We start from the raw sequence: 17,629 nt of genomic DNA on the forward strand, positions 1-17,629 counted from the left end.
TTTTTCCATTGGTCATGTATGGATGTGAGAGTTGGACTGTGAAGAAAGCTGAGCGCCGAAGAATTGATGCTTTTGAACTGTGGTGTTGGAGAAGACTCTTGAGAGTCCCTTGGACTGCAAGGAGATCCACCCAGTCCATTCTGAAGGAGATCAGCCCTGGGATTTCTTTGGAAGGAATGATGCTGAAGCTGAAACTCCAGTACTTTGGCCACCTCATGCGAAGAGTTGATTCATTGGAAAAGACTGTGATGCTGGGAGGGATTGGGGGCAGGAGGAGAAGGGGACGACAGAAGATGAGATGGCTGGATGGCATCACTGACTCGATGGACATGAGTCTGAGTGAACTCCGGGAGTTGGTGATGGACAGGGAGGCCTGGCGTACTGGGATTCATGGGGTCGCGAAGAGTCGGACACGACTGAGCGACTGAACTGAACTGAAGGGCTTTTCAGGCAGTATAGGCTTTAGTGAGCACTTGAACTGGAGCGGAGCCTGGGATGGCTGCAGATCTGTGGCTTAGGCACCTCCTGGTAAGCAGGGCAGAGACACCGGCAAGTTTTCAGCAGGGACACGATAGGGATTGGTTTTAGGCAGGGTAGCCTGGTGTCTGTGTGAAGGGGCAGTAGCGGTGAACCTGGAGACAGGGAGACATAAAGAGGTCCTCGTAAAAATCCAAGCAAGAGAAGAGGCTCAGAATTGCCTCCCTGCCAAAGAGCAGCTTCCCCAGGCGGAAAGTGTTTGAGGCAGGATGCCCCCTCCCTGGGCCTTGGTTTACTCCCAGAGTGACCGGCAGGGACACTGCTGGCAGCACCACGCAATTGGCATCCCGCGTAGAGCCGCCCTCCACGCTACAGCGGCCGGGCCAGCGGCTCTCGGACCCTGTGGCCCCGCCCCAGGCCCAGCCCGGCCCCGGATTGGCTCTGGCGGGGGGCGGGGCCAGCGGGCTCGCGGCCCCAGGCTTTTCCCCATTGGTGGTAGCGGCGGCGCGAGCCCGGAAGCGGACGGGGGCGGAGGCGGCGGAGGCGGAGGTGCCTCGGGCCGGCCGGGGTTGCGGTGCTGTCCTCGACTCTTGGCTCCTCCGGCCCGCGGCCCGGCCGCAATGCATCCCCCGCCTCCGGGCCCGCTGGGCGACTGCCTGCGGGACTGGGAGGAGCTGCAGCAGGACTTCCACGGCATCCAGGTGAGCGCCAAGGCGGGCTCCCATTGGTTCCGAGCCATGTCTGTCTGGCTCGGAGTCAAGGGTCAGGTAGCCCCGGGTCGGGCTGCGGAAAGCTCGGGGTCAGGGTGGGGGACCCTGGTGTTGCTCCCGACGGCGGCGAGGCCCTGGGTCCCGGTGTCCCCGGTTGGACCCTCCTTTCGGCCTCAAATCAATGTCCGGCGGTGGTATCTTTCGCCCGCGCAGTCGCCGCGACACCGGAGTGACCCTACTGACCAGGGCAGACCTCCGGTCTCTCGTGAAGATCTCGGAAAGAGGCCCCGGCTCCGACCTAGTCCCCTCCCAGGAGAATCCGAGCTAACCAGGGCCAGTCTTGGGTCAATCACTGAGCAAACGCGCCATGGGCGCTGGCCGGGCCGGCCTTCCCCTCCCTCGGGCCGGGCGGTCTGGGCTGAATGTGGCTGGGGAGCAGGACGGGAGGCCGCGTGGCCTCGGTCCGGAGAAGTGGGATTTAGGTGAAGTCCCTGGATGGGGGCGAGGCCGGTCCTGGGTGCAGGACAGCTTCCAACCACACAGGACCACGTGGCTGCTGCAGAGAGTGAGGGGAAAGTGGGTGGGCGGGGCCCAGCCAAGAGACTTATGGGTGTGACAGGGGTGGGAGTCTCTCTGAGACCAGTGGAAGCCTGGCATAGCGGGGGTGGGTATTGTCTGGATCTGGCTGCTATGGGCCGCTGTGCTGTTCTGTGGACAGGCGGACAGGGGAGTGTGGTGGCTGGGGGTAGGCCGAGGTGGCCCCTCCTTGAGCGTGAGAAACAAACCCTAGCCAGGGTAGAGCCCAGGCCAGCTGGGCACTTGATCAGGCCTGTGCCTCTCTTGGACTGGTGCCAGCCCTTTCCTGTCCACATTGAGCCAGACTGCCCCCTGGCCTGTCCTGGCCAAGCCGCTATCATTCGTGCGTCTCCCCAGGGCCCTGAGCAGGGGAGACCCAGGCTCCCGAGCCTGGGCACCACTGTCCTGGCCTCAGCCCCTGCCTGACCTTCCTCACACTGCCCCTTGCCCCCCATCTCCAGGCTGCTCCTTCTCGAGACTCACCCCAGGGGGCAAAGTGCTCTGGGAAGCCCTGGGCCAAAGGTGCTGGGGGGAAGGGTAGAGGAATGGTCTAACAGCAAAAGGCCCAAGGGCTGAAGCCTGGTGACCTTTAACCTGGGAGGAAGATGCTGGGAGTGCCAGAGCAGCACTTATCTTGGACAACTTCAGCTTCCCTCTCCCTTGCAGGCTGTCTGGACGGGAGGCTCTGAGAAGGCCATGGATGGCTTTAGGCTGCCTGCTTGGTCCAGACTGTGGATCCGTGTGGGCTTAGAATGCAGACTCAGGATGGGCAGAGAGGGGTGCGAGCAACTAGTAGATGGGCTGAGACTAAGAAAACCTTCCGAGAACGTGTCTGTTTCTGGGGGCTAGGTGCTGGGGGGGGCTCCTGGGTTTGCCAGAAGAGCCCCATCTCCTTGCCTGCCTTGGAGAGAGAGGACCCTCGGGGCATTCCTGAGGCTGGCTCAGCTGGCTGCCTCCTTTCCTGCTGAGACCCTCCTGGGGAAGCCCTGGGCGAATCCGTGCCCCACCCCCTTCCCAGCAGGCTCTGGCTCGGGGGTCCCCTAGCCAGCCTGAGCCTTCCCCCTCCCTGGTCCCCAGGAGACCCACCGCTGTACCGCCTGAAGCTGGAGGAGCTGACCAAGCTGCAGAACAGCTGTACTAGCTCCATCACTCGGCAGAAGAAGAGGCTCCAGGAGCTGGCCCTTGTCCTGAGGAAGTTAGGACCTGTCCCCCTACATGCTCCCCGCCCTCCCTTCTCATACCCCTGGCTGTGGACCGGGGGTGGGTGTTGGGCCTGATGGGGTAGGGAGCTGGCGCTGACTCCGAGGTGCCTCTGGGCACGGCTTCTCCCCTCTCTGGGCTGCGTCTGCTCCCCTGCCTCCCAGGGGTCGGGTGTTCTGACTCTGGCTTCTGCGGCCCCACCTGCAGATGCAAACCCTCCCTCCCGTCAGAGGCCGAGGAAGCCGCGCAGGAGTTGGAAAACCAGATCAAGGAGCGACAGGGCCTCTTTTTCGATATGGAGGCCTACTTGCCCAAGAAGAATGGGTGAGCCACCCCTCCCCCAAGCTCGGCTCACAGCCCTGTCTCCCTCTGCTTGGTTTCCTGGACCCAAGGGGGCCGTCACACCCGGTCATCCCTCAGGGACAGCCTCAGTGACTGTGACAGCTCACTGTGATGATGGGCGCTTTGTGCGGGACGTACAGAGAATCGGGGAGACCACAGACAGGGGTGCCTCACCGCTTGGGAGGCCGGAGACAGCCTCTTGGGGTAGGTGACCCCTGGGCTGCGTCATGAAGGATAGAGGAGGTGGCCGGCCAGACCTGGAGAGGTGCAAACAGCAGGTGTCATGTCCAGAGCATAGGGTAGGAGGCGAAAGGTTGCAGAGAGACCAGCTCAGGAGCCAGCCTGTGGCGCTCCCCTCTGGCCCAGTGGGCAGGAGAGAGCGACAGCTCAGTTATGCATTTAGATCAGCCGCTGTCACAGCAGAGGACGCGGCAGAACCGGGGCTCGGGGAAAACAGTCCAGCAGAGAGACTGCGGGGAGAAAGCCTGTCCCAGAAGGCAGGGGAGGGAGTGGCCCGCAGCCTGAGATCAGATGGCCCCCCCGGGGGCACGGTGGGGGCCGGACAGAGGTAACACTGAAGGGGAATGTTTCCTGGAAGTCCGGGTGACCTTGGAGAGAACCGCTTCCAGGAGGTGGGGCTGGAAAGGTGATATTGGGGATGACAGAGAGCCGAGGAGACAGCCAGGTTTAGGCCACGCTTGTGAAGCTTGGAGGTGAGTGGAAGGAGAAACCAGTGCCTGGAAACCAGTAACTAGAGCTTGTCGTGAGGGTTAAGGGGTCCTTCTGTTTGGGTGTGCGAGTTTGTACACAGGAAGGGCTTGAGCATCTCTACCTGCTCAGTGATGGGGCCTGCAGAGGGTGAGACCCAGGAGGGGTGCAGTGTGCACTGGAGGGAAGTCCCTGGGGTGGTGGGAAGGGGTGGTCTGGGAGGAGGGGCGTCCAGAGAGGAGGGTGGGGAGGCAGCAGGGATAATGTCACCTGCCTGAAGGTGACAGGGTGGAGGGTTTGGGGGAGGGTTGGCCAGGGCGCCACTGGGAATGGGAGAGGGAGGAGCTCGCAGCGAGGCGGAGAGGCAGCCTGGCCTCCAGTCCCAGTCCCCGCTGTGCCCTGTAACCTCTCCGCGGCCTCAGGCTGGTCCCTGAACCACCGTGAGCCCGGGCCTCGGGCTTGCGTGTGAACAGGAGCCCATACGGGTGCCGCTGCTCAGTACACGGCTGTGACTCTCAGATGAGAGGAGCTTGGATGGGGTGGGTGATGGCACCCTTCGGGGTTGGCAGGAGGTCACGGTGGGGTCGCGGGTGTGGGTGGCTGCAGTGGGCTTGGGGCTGAAGGCTACTCTCCTTCCCCAGGTTGTATCTGAGCCTGGTTCTGGGCAACGTCAACGTGACACTCCTGAGCAAGCAGGCTAAGTAATTTGTGGTCGCCACACTCCTCCCCCTGCAACCTCCCGCCCTGGGGCCCCTTCCAGCCTGCCCCAGCCTCCCTGGCTGAGCCTGGGGCTCGGGGGCCACTGCCCGATGGCACCCCAGGCAGCCCATCGGGAGGCCTGGCGGGGCCCCGCCAGCACCCCAGCCTGTCCCACGAGTGTGTCCCCCCAGGTTTGCCTACAAAGACGAGTACGAGAAGTTCAAGCTCTACCTCACCATCATCCTCATTCTCATCTCCTTCACCTGCCGCTTCCTCCTCAACTCCAGGTGGGTGTCCTGTGGGGGCGGGGCTGGCCTCCCGGACCCTCTCCAGGCGCCAGCACCCACCCTCCGCACCCCTGCCCACAGGGTGACAGACGCTGCCTTCAACTTCCTGCTGGTCTGGTATTACTGCACCCTGACCATCCGTGAGAGCATCCTCATCAACAACGGCTCCCGGTGGGCGAGGGCGGGGCCCCGCCCCCAGGGTGGGGGGGCGCCCCTGGAGCTGCCCTGCAAAGTGGGGGGCAGTGGGGGAGCCATGGCTGAGAAGCAGGGGGTACTGGCTCCTGCCCACTGCAGCCCCGCTTCCTGCCCCCCGAGCCCTGATCCTGGGGCTGAGGGGACAGGGGTGACGGCGGCTCCCTCACGCAGGATCAAAGGCTGGTGGGTCTTCCATCACTACGTGTCCACGTTCCTGTCGGGAGTCATGCTGACATGGTGAGCGGGTCGGCTTGGTCCCCGGGCCTCGGGGGAGCGAGGGGCAGGGAGAAGGGGGGCGTCCCTGAGCCCCCACCCTGCCCTCTGCTCTCTGCTCTCAGGCCCGACGGCCTCATGTACCAGAAGTTCCGGAACCAGTTCCTGTCCTTCTCCATGTACCAGAGTGAGTGTCTCTGAGGTCCCAGCTCTGCTTAGGACTCGTCCCCAAGGAAGGGCAGGCCCGGGCTTGGGGCTGCGGCCCAGTCCTGACGCCCCGCCCCCCGCCAGGTTTCGTGCAGTTCCTCCAGTATTACTACCAGAGCGGCTGTCTGTACCGCCTGCGTGCCCTGGGCGAGCGGCACACCATGGACCTCACTGTGGGTGAGTCAGACGAGGCTGCCCTACCCTGCCGTCCTTGCCTCTGGCCCGGGCTCTGAGTGACGGGTCCTCTCTGCCCCGCTGTGCCCCTGCAGAGGGCTTCCAGTCCTGGATGTGGCGGGGCCTCACCTTCCTGCTGCCCTTCCTCTTTTTCGGACACGTAAGTTGTACCCGAGCCCCCGTCCACCTGGCTGTCTCGAGCAGGGACCGTGTGTAAGAGCCCCCTCCCTCCCAGTTCTGGCAGCTTTTTAACGCGCTGACGTTGTTCAACCTGGCCCGGGACCCCGAGTGCAAGGAGTGGCAGGTGAGCCGGGCCCCCGCCTGGGGAGGATGCAGGAAGGGCTGGCCCGGCTCCCATCCTGACCCCGATTGCTCCCCCAGGTGCTCATGTGCGGCTTCCCCTTCCTCCTCCTCTTCCTTGGCAATTTCTTCACCACCCTGCGGGTCGTGCACCAGAAATTCCACAACCAGCTGCATGGGAGCAAGAAAGAATGAGGCTGGGCCCTCCCTGCCCAACAGCACCCCCGGCCCGGAACGGGCTTTTGAACCTCTGTGTGGAGGGGGTGGGGGCTCCCCGTGTCCGAGAGGGTCTCATCTGCCCTCCCCTGGGTTTTGTGGGCTCTGTGGGCCCTGAAGGCGTTGCTGGAGAGGAGGACCTGGGCCTGTGTCCCCGCCCCTGGGAGCTGGGCACCAGTGGCCTGAATAAAGGAAGACAGCTCAGAGAGCCTGTGTGTGTGCTCCTGTGGGTGAGATGGGCTTGGGGGGCCTGTCCCGCCACCACTCGGGACCTGGGGGCCCCCGAGGTGTCTCTGGGGTCTGAGCTAAGGAGACCCAGGTGGAGGCCTCAGATCTGTGCAAGCACTGCCGGGCAAATACAGAAAACAGAACTTTATTCCAAGGGCCAGAGGTTATTTAAAATTATTTACACTCATCGAAAATCACAGGAAGGGGCCAGGCCTCATCAGCTGAGAGGCGGACCCCTGTGTTCAGCCACTGAGGGTCCCGAGGCACTCACACACCTCAGCCCGTGACCCTCGGCCGCGCCCCCTGGGCTGACTGGAGGGCACGGCTTGGGCTGGGAGCAGCCTCTGTCCTGGGCCTGCCTCCGGGGCCACACCCGGCAGAGCCACCCAGGAGACCCAGCAGAAGGGAGTGAGGCGCGAGATTACATGATGGGGAGGAAAGTCTGTAGGGCATGAGCGGCGGAGCAGGGGGGCGGCCTAGCTCCATACGTCCAGGGAGTAGCGGCCCTTGGTCATCAGCTTCTTGACGTAGTCCACGGCCTGGGCGTGCTCCATGGCCCCCTGCTCGGCCACGATGTCGTAGAAGGTGTTCTGCACGTCCCTCGCCATGTTCCGAGCGTCCCTGCGCGCAGAAGGGAGGCGGCACTGGGGGAGGGCCCTCCACGGGCAGGCCAGCCCCCAACCCCGGCCTCTGCTGCACGCACCACCCCTCGTCTGCTCCACCCACCCCCCGCCCCACTCACACCCCCCACTCACCCCCCGGCCTCTGCCCCCCTCACCCCCTCCTGCCCCACTCACCTCCCCTCCTGCCCCTCTCACCCCCCATCTCTGCCCCCCTCACCCCTCTTCTGCCCCCCATCACCCCCGGCCTCCCTCACCCCATGTCTCTGCCCCCCACCCCCTCCTGCCCCCTCACTCCCCTGCCCCCGTCACCCCCTCCTCTGCCCCCTCACCCCCCCACTCACCCCCAATCCACCCCACTCACCCCCTCCTCTGCCCCACTCACCCCTCCTGCCCCCCCCCCCCCCTCTGCCCCCTCACCCCCCATCCGCCCCACTCACCCCCCATCCGCCCCACTCACCCCTCCTGCCCCACACCCCCTCCTCTGCCCCCTCCCCCCATCCGCCCCACTCACCCCCCCATCCGCCCCACTCACCCCCAATCCACCCCACTCACCCCTCCTCTGCCCCACTCACCCCTCCTGCCCCCACCCCCTCTGCCCCCCCCCCCATCCGCCCCACTCCCCCCCCATCCGCCCCACTCACCCCTCCTGCCCCCCTCAGGCGCCCACCCTCCACTCACCCGCACACGTAGATGTGGGCGCCCCCCTCGTGGATGAGTTTCCACAGGTGCTCCTTGTCCTTCTTGAGTAAGTGCTGCACGTATACCTGAGGGCGGGGCTGCCTGTGAGGGAGGCCGGTCGCCCCCTGCACCCCACCACCCCAGGGCCTGCCCCCGGCCTCACCTTCTGCGGCTGCTCCCGAGAGAAGGCCACGTTGAGCTGGGTGAGGGCGCCGTCCTTGTGGAAACCGGCCAGCTCCTCGCGGTACAGGTAGTCCTCGTCAGAGCGCCGGCAGCCGTAGTAGAGCAGCGTCTCGCCCACCTCCTTGCCTGGGGCGAGGGTGGCCAGGTGAGCGAGGGACCCAGGCCCGGCCCCCTGCCCGGAGCCCGCCCAGGCCACACACTCACCCTGCTGCCTCAGCCACGCCCGCTCCTGGATGAAGCCTATGAAGGGGGCGACCCCGGTGCCGGGGCCCACCATGATAACGGGCGTGGTGGCCTTGAAGGGCAAGCGGAACTGGGACTTGCGCACGTACATGGGCACCAGGGCCCGGCCACCGTTCTCCCCGGCCGGCTCCTTGGCCCGCAACCAGCTGGTGGCCACGCCCTTGTTGATGCGGCCCGTCTTGGTTTCGTACTCCACGGCCACGGCACAGATGTGCACGGAGTTGGGGTGGACCTAGGGGTGTGCAGGGGTGAGCATGGCTGTGCCCGGGGTCCTTCCCTCCTGCCACCCACCCCGTCACGGGGTCCCTGCTCAAGGCCCCTTCCTGGCGGCCAGCCTGACTGGCTCTTGGCACCAGGGCTGGAGGGCAGGGTGCGATCTTACGGTCCAGCCTTCTGGATACACAGCCCGGGAGTCTTGAGCAAAGTGCCCGCGGATGTGGGGCAGAGCTGGGGCTGCGGCCCAGGGACCTGGGGCTCTCTGAGGAGCCAACATTGTCTTCTCTACGGGGGCGGGCCCAGAGCCCCCACCTTGGAGGATGAGGCGATGGAGTAGTAGCGGGCCTGGAGACGAGGCAGCAGCTCGCACAGGTGGTCGATGGGGGGCCGCAGGGACGGGTAGTCCTGCAGGATGGCCAGGATGTGCCGCCGAGCCTCCAGCACCCACCTCAGGTATAGCTCCTGGGAACACAGACGTGGGTAAGACGGCAAGCAGCCCAGGGGCCCAGGCAGCTCGGGGGAAGGCCGGGCCGGGGAGCTGGCACTCTGGGTGCTCGGGCGCCGGGGGCAGGCCCACCTTGCCCTCGCCTGACGAGGAGGCCATCTTGCGCAGCTGCTCGTGCTCGGCGGGCTCCGAGGCGTACTGCGCCAGCTCGTAGAGCACGTTGGTGCGTGGCGGGTTGGTGATGTCCAGGTAGTAGGTGAGGGCCGTGCGGTAGGAGGTGGGGCAGGGGAAGGGGTGCTTCTTGTTGGACTCCTCTGCAAGGAGAGGGCAGCAGGGTTCGGGGTGAGGGGCCACCCCAGGGCTGGTGGGGTGCCACAGGGAAGGGGTGGGCCAAGCCTCGGTGGGCGGGAACCAAGACCAGCTCTCTTGGGGTCTTCCTTGGGTTTGGGGCAAGGCCTGAGGCGCCTGGCTGCTGGACAGCCAGTCTCATCAGAGGCAGGACGCTGCTGGGGGCGGCCTGTCACTGTCCCCATCCAGGACGGTCACTGCTCAGAGAGGGCGGCCAAGGGGGAGCGCCCCGGTGGGGCCTGCCTGCCTGCGGGTTGGACCTGATCCACCGTGGGGGCTCCAGGCTCTGATGGTGAGATGCCAATACCGGGCCTTCGGCTGTGATGACAGGGCCCCTCCAGCTCAGGTTTTATTCTTGGACACAAGCAGAGGCTGGTGCATGCCACACCCACATGCCAAGCTTTTGGGGTGGCATCTTGTACACTCAGGTGCTCCGCCAGCCCTTGCTGAGGGGCTTCCACTGCCACAGTCAACAGGCCGGCTTTCCTGACACCTCCCCACGGCCAGGCCAGAGCAGGGCTGGACCCAGGGGTGACTCCACCTCCTAGAGGCACGACCGCAGGGGTGTTGACTCCTGTGCACCAACGAGCCCCAGAGAAGCACAAGGCTGCCAAGCCACCCAGAGAGGAGAGGGCCTGGCCCAGGACAGCTCAGCCTTGAGGGCTGAGGGCCTAGCTTTGGGGGAAGGGTTGAACTCCTTACTGAAGCACGACCTACATACAGTGTACAAGTCACACGAGCAGAGCTTGATGGATTTTCGCGAACTGAACGCCATTGTGTACCCAGTGCCCACATCAAGCAGCAGGTGTTCCCCGCACCCAGGCACCCTCTTGTGTGGGCTCAGGAATGGGGGCTCAGGCCTCGCACCACAGGGCAGATGTGGGCGCGCCTTCTGAAGTCCCACTTCTGCCTCACGTTCTGAGCCTCCGCAGCCCCCTCTCAGAGCAGCCCCTGGCAGAGAAGGGCCCCCACCACGGGAGCTCAGGCACTCCTGGGAGAGAGTGAGCCCTGACAACACCCCCACCGCCAGAGAGGTGCTGCTTCAGACGGCACAAGGCCTCCCCCGCCCCCACCAGTGAGAGGAAGAAGACCCGTCCACGGCCCACGGGCCAGCAGGTCCCCTGCCAGCAAGAGGAATTCCGCTGCAGACCAGCCCCCTTTCCTGTCCTCTCAAGGCCGACTCTGGAGCCTTGAGAGGTGAGGAGGAGCAGCCCAGGCTCGGATCACCAAGGACACAGGTGGGCGAGTGGGACAGGGCCAGGCCGAGGTGGGCCCCAGGTTGGTGGACGGTGCGGGGCGCTGGGGGGCAGGGTCACAGTCAGAGGCTCAGGCTGGGGGTGCAGGCTGAGCACCCTCAGTGCACCTAGAGGCTGTCAGGATTGCTGCCTCAGACCCCTGTGCACAGGTGAGGAGACCCTGGAGCTGGAGGGGCCTGCGGTGGCTGGCTGTGGCTCTCTTCCCCACAGGACATGGGGCTGCATGGACAGCTGGGCCTGGCTCTGTCTTCAGGCCCCTATTCCCTCAAGGGGGTATGGCAGCAAGGGGATGGGGAGCCCCAAAAGGGAGCCTGCCAGACCCTACAGCTGCCTTCTCCCCCTGCCTCCCGGTTTGCTCTGCAACTTGCCCCTCGGGTCTTGGGTATGAGGGCTTCCAGGATACCAGATTTTAGGTCTAAGCAGAAACTCAACCTCTGGGCCTTTCCAGGGGGCCCATTCCCACCAGCGCCCTCAGGCCCAGGTAGGGGGGAGGCCTGGGACCCAGGACTCACCATCAAGGTTGTTCAGGGACATGATGATGTCCAAGTCGGCACCCAGGATCTCGCCAAGCTGGTTCACCAGGGCAGAGTCATTAGCCGGATAAACAGCCACATGGTCCCCAGACTCATACCTGGGGGTGATGCGAGGCTCAGGGGGAGGGTGGAGGGCAGCTCTGTGTGGGAACAGGAGGCCTGGGTGAAAGCTTTGGGGAAGGGCGTGGTGGCAGCTGGTACCTGATTTTGGAGTCCGAGATGTCTAATTCCAGGTGCATGAGGTGCCGCTCGGTTCCCTGGTTCAGCTTCCGGTTGGTGGTGACAACAGCCAGGAATGGGTTCTTGGCGTCGAAGGGGCTGGGTGGGGCGAGCAGTGCAATGACTGGCTAGGCCTCTGGTCTGAATCTCCACACCCTCAAGGACCCTCCCGACCACACAGAACACGGGGAACCTCAAAGCTGGCCTCCTGGGTCATGAGAAAGCCTCTCCAATGAGGTAAAGGGCTTTCCCGCCCCCGCCAGAGTGGTGCTCCCGGCACCCGCAAGGGGGCAGAGCCGGGTTATCAGCGTCCCTGTCTGCAGACAGAAACTGAGGCTGGTCTGAAACCTGGGGGACCCTCCGCACCTGGTACCCACTGGTGGGCAGAGCACAGGAGGGCCTGGCCCAAGAAGGTGGTTCCGTAAGACAGAGGAAGGGCCTGGGTCCTGAGTGACTAGCCAGGGCTGCACAGGACAGGCTTTCCCACCGGGAAGTCACTGAAATGTGCTGTCGGCCGCAACCGCAGTGGCTGCCTAGAGTGGGGCTGCTGGAGGGTGAAGGAGGACGTTCCTGGGCGGCTCAAGGTGTCTGGGTGGGGCCCAGGTGCAAGTCAGGGGCCCCAGAGAGGAGCACTTAGGACAAAAAAGTCCAAATATGGAGGCAGATTTGAAGGAAATGAGCCCTCTGGCCAAAGTTCAGCCTAGACCCAGAGCTGAACTTGCTACGTCCTGGTCCAGGAAGTGGTGGTCACCACCCCACTGGATATTTAACAGGCAAATGAAGTACAAACTGAGCAGGTGCCAGTCTCCCTGAGGCCACGCTCTGGACCAAAGGACCACCAAGAGGGGAGGGGTCCCCAGGGCCCTGGGCTCAGAGCAGCCTCCCATCTCTCTGCTCCGGGCCTTGTGCCCTCCTCTGGGGCGGATATGGACATGTGTGTGGCCCTGGCCAGGCCCCTTCCCAATGGAGGGAACGAGGAAGCCCATGGGATGGGGCCCGGCAGGAAAGGCCTTGTGGAGACATACAGAATGGCCAGCCATCTGGGCCCCAGCCACGCTCTCGACTCACGGTTTCTGGTTCTCGTAGCTCTTCAGGCGGCCCATCTCGCCCGTGTACACCTTGGCCATGTCCATGTCTGTGTGGACCATGAGTTCGTACTGGCGAATGCTGGAAGGGGGAGACCCAGGGTGAAGCTGAGGGCTGGGAGGGTCCCCAGGAGGGAGTGAGGCTGTGAGACCATGGGGCACGCCTGAGGGATCCGGGGCCAGGCGTGACCCACGAGGAAGGAGATGTGTGAGTGTGGGGCAGGCAGGAGAGGTGAGGCAGCCGGGCTAGTAGGCCCGAGGAGGCCGGGAAGCCCACCCTGACCCTTGCGTGCGGGTCCCCTTCCACACCCCGACTGAGCCTCCCCCAGCCCCACTGCGCCCACCGGGCCGGTGCCCCACCCATGGCCCCAGCTGTATGCACTCACCTGGACTCCTCTCCAGTGGCTTCCACCCCGAAGTGCTCGCACACGGCCGGCCAGAACTGCTCTCGCCATGTGATGAAGTCCTCCTCCAGGCTGTGGACCAGAGGGGATGAACCCGGGGCCAGATGGGGCTGCCAGGCCAGGCTTAGACCCTCTGTCCCCTGGCTCCCCCTCAAGCTCGAGGGTTCATTTCACACCAGCCCGCCCAGTGATGTAACCCAGGGCATCAGGAAGTGTCCAGAGGGTCTGCAGTAACCACGGGCAGCCCTGTCTGAGCTGGGTGAGCCGGGAGGGTGTGGACAAGCAAAGAAGGCGGGCCTGGTGATGGGGGCTGGCCTTCCCTCTCCGTGGTGAGGCAGGTCACAGGGGTGCGCGGACACTAAGGCTCTGCCCTGCCCTCCTGGGCCCCGGCCAGCCTGAATCTGGGGCTCCTGACACTCGACAGCCTGGGTGGGGGTTGAGGGTGGGGCTCAGGGTGGGGGGGCACTCACTTCCCGTCATCGTCGCCCAGCCCCAGATCAAAGATTCGCTGGGCCCCGAGCTGTTCCAGCCGCTTGTCCACGTACTTGCCCATGGCGTTGAAATGCTCGTATGTCTTGTTCCCAAGGGCAAACACCTGTGTGGATGAGGGGCCAGGGTCAGCAGGTCCGGCCAGACACCTTGTACGGGGAGGCCCCGGAGCGGATTTGTTTCATGGACCCACAGCTCAGGCTCCTCCATGACCACTTGGCCTGGACCCTGGCAGCTGCAGGGTGTTCACCCCACCTGATCCCTTGCCCGGCCGAATCCTGGTCAGCCCACTCCTCCTTTCTTGCCTTTTGTCTCTAGAAGCTAATGCCCCTGGGCACGGTGGGGCTGGGACAGGGGAAAAGGGCTCTTAGTGCCGGGCTGGGCGGGAGAGGGTCACCGCGTGAGCCCTTCCCGGGATTCCCACCTACAAGCTCCCTGCCAGGCCTGGGCTCTGCAGATCGAGGTGAGAACTGGAGGTGTCCTCTTGGACACGAGCTTCTGGAGGTCGCACGAGCCCACACGGGTGACTCACCGCGTACTTGACCCCAGAGAGGTCCACGTCCGTCTCCTGGAGCCAGTCGTAGAAGTCCTGGGCATTGTCGGTGGGGTCCCCCTCGCCGTAGGTGGCCATGCAGAATATGGCCAGGGCTTTCTCAATCTCTGGTAGGCTGCTCAGGTCGGCCTGGGGGAACAAAGACAGGGCCAGGCCAAGTGACCATGACTAAGCTGGCTCCCAAGTGCAGACGGGTGAGTTCTGGGCTCAGGTGAACGGAGTGCATCTCAAGAATGAAGAGACAGCAGGCCCAGAAGAGCATGGCGAGGGCCTGGGTGTGGACAGCAGCAGCTGGGTTCCAGGCCAGGAGTGGGCACGTGGAACACGTTGCCACCTCTGGGGCACCTCAGCACCCTACGGAGTCCCGGGGGGCCTGAGTTCATGTGATTCCTAACCAACTGTCTGTCAACTCGAAACCCAGGTCCTAAGACAGAGGGATAGTGGTGCCATCCCCAAGACTGAAGGGGGCGTGTGTGTGGAGTAGGCGGGGGCCGGTTTGGTTAAGGTGAAGGAGGGGCACAGGTGGGAAGCAGCTGGCACTCAGAAGACAGGGCTTCTCAGGGGAAGTTCATTCATCACGTTGGAGCCCACGTGATGACTGGCAATGACCCTGTGGGGAGAAGCAGGAAGGCGCTCCCTGGGGCGTCTTCCCAGGACTAGCTGCTTTGTCAGCCCCGCCTCTCCTGGGGCCTAAGGACCACTCCCCTTTCTCTGCCCACCGTGTCCCCTGGGGCCAACGGCATGGGCGTCCCAGTGAGCAGACTGCTGGATGTTTCCTGCAGTCTGGAGAGCTATGACCGGGGAAGGAGCCAGTGCTGGGAGGAGCGTGAGCAGGGTGAGTTGGCCCCCACGGCCTCAGAGACAGGCTGGGTGTGGCTGGGGCCAGGAGGGGGGGACTAAGTCCTGCAGACAGCACTGTGTGGGCCCAAAGGAGCCACGTGCCGAGGACAGCTGAAGGAGGAGATGGGGGAGGGGGGATCCTATAGCCCCAAATGGGGGCTTTCCCCTCAATCCCCGGGCTCTCCTGGGCCCTCCCCAAGCCCAGACACATGAGTTTACAGCCTCCATGCAAAGCTGAGCTGCACGGTTCCTAGAGATGGCTCGTCCAATACCCTCACCTCTCCCTGTAGACGAGGCCCCCCAGTGAGGGGCTGGGCCAGGTCCCCCAGGCAGTCGGGGGAGCAGGGTTAGAGTCCAGAACCCGCCCCCCCCGGCTCCTGAGTCCGGCTCCCCCGACACTGCAGTCCAGGAGAGGGGGTTTGAGGAAACACAAGAGACAGTTCCTCTCCTGACCTACCGAGACCCTGTCATCTTTTAAGCCACACCCAATGCACGAGGTGCCCGGGTCCCTTCTGTGGGCACCTGCCCAGCGCTCATAGAGCCTGCAGCGTGGAGAGCCGGGCAGGCAGCGCACATGCACACACCTGGGCCAGGGGTTCTTTATGTCTGGAGGCCGCCTGGCTGCTGGGACAAATGACAAGAGGTGCCCAATCCCGCCTGTCCCTTTGCCTAACTCTGCCCTCGTGTCTCCACGATCCAGATACGCCTGCCTTAACACCCTGGACCGCACTGCGCGGGAGGAAGGGGCCGGGGCGTGGCGGGCACTCACCAGGTCATACTCCTCGGGGTCAGCTGCCATGCCCCGCATCCCATAGCGGTGGGCGTCCTTGGACAGGCGGTTGGCAAACTCCTCAGCAGTCCCCGTCTGGGAGCCGTAGAACACGATGATGTTCCTGCCCTAGGGATGGCCGGACACATGGGGGTCAGTGAGGGGCCAAGAGCCACAGGCTTCACCGGAGACTCAAGGTGACCACAGGGGCAGGCAGGTCCCTAAGGATACCCTCTTTCTTTCCTCCTTCAGGTCTTTTCTAAGTCACCTTGGGCCAGCATCTCACTACCACAGCCACTGCGGCGGGTGGGGTCAGAGGCCACCCAGCCGGCTCCAGCTGAAGCCACCAAGGTAATCCAATACACACAGCTGCTCAAAGTCACACTGTGGACAGATCTTTACATAACACTTGAAAACAGCAGAAATAAAGTTCAGTAAAAAACAAGAAAAAATACACTTATAGTGACCAAAGACTATGTATAGCGTAATCCAATTTTGTTACATATCCACCCGACATGTGTGTGCACAGTCTATACACATTCATGCAGAAAGGAAAAAGAGCATGAAATATACCAAGAGTCTCTAAGTGGGAAAATATGGGTGAGTTTTCCTGGATGTTTGCAAAAGTAATCACACATGCTTTATAAAAACCTAGACAGTGGGGGGAGGTACCCCATCTAGACTGGCCCACAGGCTCTGACTCCGCCCCCCTCCCACAGCGCCCTCCGCAGCAGCTCTGGAAAAGCCCCAACTCCATCCCCCAGACGCCCTGCAGTCAGGGAGGCAGCAAACTGGTCCAGCCAATGGGATGCACCCTGCAAGATGCGGAAGGTGGAAGCGAGGCACAGGCCACCTTCCGGTCAGTCCCTTTCTGCAGACCTCAGCAGCAGGCCTTCCAGCGGCCAAACTGCCTGGAGGGTCTCTGGTCTGGCATCGAGCCCTGACTGACAGGTGCGGGTGACGACAATAAAACGCAGGGGTTACAACTGCTGTGAAGTGCTCCCATACCTTTTTCATTTCCTGAATTTTCTTACAAATCATTTCCAAATCATTTAAAAATGTATTTTAAAATGATGCTTATGATATCAAGGAAAGGAAGGTAAACCTGATATAAAACAGTAGTTACGGTAGCATCAAAATATATAAAGAACCTAGAAATAAGCCAAACAAGAAACACGACAGAAGCCACCGAGTGACAAGGGGCTTCCCAGGCGGCTCAGTGGCGAAGAATCCGCCTGCCAACGCAGAAGCTGCAGGAGGCTCAGCTGTGATCCCTGGGTCAGGAAGGTCCCCTGGAGAAGGGAATGTCTACCCACTCCAGTATTCTTGCCTGGGAAACCCCATGGACAGACAGCCTGGTGGGCTACAGTCCAGGGGGTCGCAGACAAGTCAGGTATGACCTAGCGACTGAAGAGCAACAACAACTACTCAGTGACGGAGGGCCCCGCTGAACGGAAAGACCTCTGCTTCTCACAGAGATTTGACAGCAGGATGCTGGGCCTCCACCCACGATACAGAAATAACGCGATCCTAATAAAAACTGCAACAGCTCTTTTTTTTCATCAACAACATGATCCTAAAAATCTTGTAGCAAAGTAAGTATGAACCCATTGCTGCAATATCATTTGGCAGCAGAAAGGAAAGAAGTGCTGGCACTTGCTACAGCACAGGCGAACCCTGAAGACACTAAGTTCAGTGGAAGAGGCCACCAAGGGCCAGGTACTGCTTCCACTCACGTGGAAGGCCCAGCACAGGCAGCTCCACAGAGACAGCAGATGAACGTCGCTCAGGGCTCAGGGTGGGGAACTGGAATGACTCCTAATCGTAAAGTGTTTCTTTTGGGTAAGATGAAAATGTTCTGAAATTGACTGTGGTGATGGTTCGTGCAACTGAGAATACACTAAAAAACCACTGGTGTGTAAGCTTTAAATTGGAGAACTGTATGGGATATGAATTAAATCCCAATAAAACTGTTATCCCAAATAAGTGAATATACATGAAGTAAAAGCTAGGAAAGTGAAAAATAAGAGTGATGGGGAGAGGGAGGGAGTGCTTAGTGCTACATATATTAAAACAAGTTATAACAGTATGATATTGTTTATATACAAACAGCTGGATCAAAGTATCAGAATAGGAAAATGTAGAAATAGACTCAAATACCAATGAAAATTACATTTATGACCAAACTAGTGGGGAAAAGATGGACTTCATTA

At 62.4% G+C, this 17,629-nt stretch overlaps 2 protein-coding genes and 1 long non-coding RNA gene across 4 annotated transcripts in view; 2 read left to right on the forward strand and 1 right to left on the reverse strand.

Moving 5' to 3' along the window:
- The first annotated feature begins 989 nt into the window (after positions 1-989).
- TMEM120A (transmembrane protein 120A) lies at positions 990-6,508 on the forward strand. The gene is given in 13 exon segments (XM_005892828.3): positions 990-1,178; positions 2,841-2,850; positions 2,853-2,958; positions 3,171-3,287; positions 4,655-4,714; positions 4,904-4,999; positions 5,081-5,170; positions 5,366-5,431; positions 5,533-5,594; positions 5,699-5,791; positions 5,884-5,948; positions 6,024-6,092; positions 6,170-6,508. Coding segments are annotated over 13 exon segments (1,029 nt in total). The 5' UTR covers positions 990-1,097; the 3' UTR covers positions 6,284-6,508.
- Positions 6,509-6,661: 153 nt separating this feature from the next.
- POR (cytochrome p450 oxidoreductase) overlaps positions 6,662-17,629 on the reverse strand; it is a 54,374-nt gene continuing 43,406 nt past the window's right edge. For both annotated transcript variants that reach the window (XM_070362497.1, XM_070362498.1), the window contains 13 exons: positions 15,417-15,545; positions 13,787-13,936; positions 13,236-13,360; positions 12,748-12,837; positions 12,345-12,443; positions 11,259-11,375; positions 11,037-11,155; positions 9,053-9,234; positions 8,788-8,937; positions 8,221-8,491; positions 7,997-8,142; positions 7,834-7,919; positions 6,662-7,153 (listed from right to left, as the gene is read on the reverse strand). In XM_070362497.1, coding sequence (XP_070218598.1) covers positions 7,009-7,153; positions 7,834-7,919; positions 7,997-8,142; positions 8,221-8,491; positions 8,788-8,937; positions 9,053-9,234; positions 11,037-11,155; positions 11,259-11,375; positions 12,345-12,443; positions 12,748-12,837; positions 13,236-13,360; positions 13,787-13,936; positions 15,417-15,545 — 1,809 coding nt within the window. In that variant the 3' untranslated portion in view covers positions 6,662-7,008. The remainder of the gene's footprint in view (positions 7,154-7,833; positions 7,920-7,996; positions 8,143-8,220; positions 8,492-8,787; positions 8,938-9,052; positions 9,235-11,036; positions 11,156-11,258; positions 11,376-12,344; positions 12,444-12,747; positions 12,838-13,235; positions 13,361-13,786; positions 13,937-15,416; positions 15,546-17,629) is intronic.
- Positions 14,515-16,359, forward strand: LOC138985580 (uncharacterized). Its single transcript, XR_011462621.1, has 3 exons — positions 14,515-14,642; positions 15,669-15,767; positions 16,136-16,359. It is a non-coding gene; the product is annotated as an uncharacterized lncRNA (long non-coding RNA).

Source organism: Bos mutus, chromosome 25, assembly GCF_027580195.1.
Source record: "Bos mutus isolate GX-2022 chromosome 25, NWIPB_WYAK_1.1, whole genome shotgun sequence".
Taxonomy (NCBI): Eukaryota; Metazoa; Chordata; class Mammalia; order Artiodactyla; family Bovidae; genus Bos; species Bos mutus.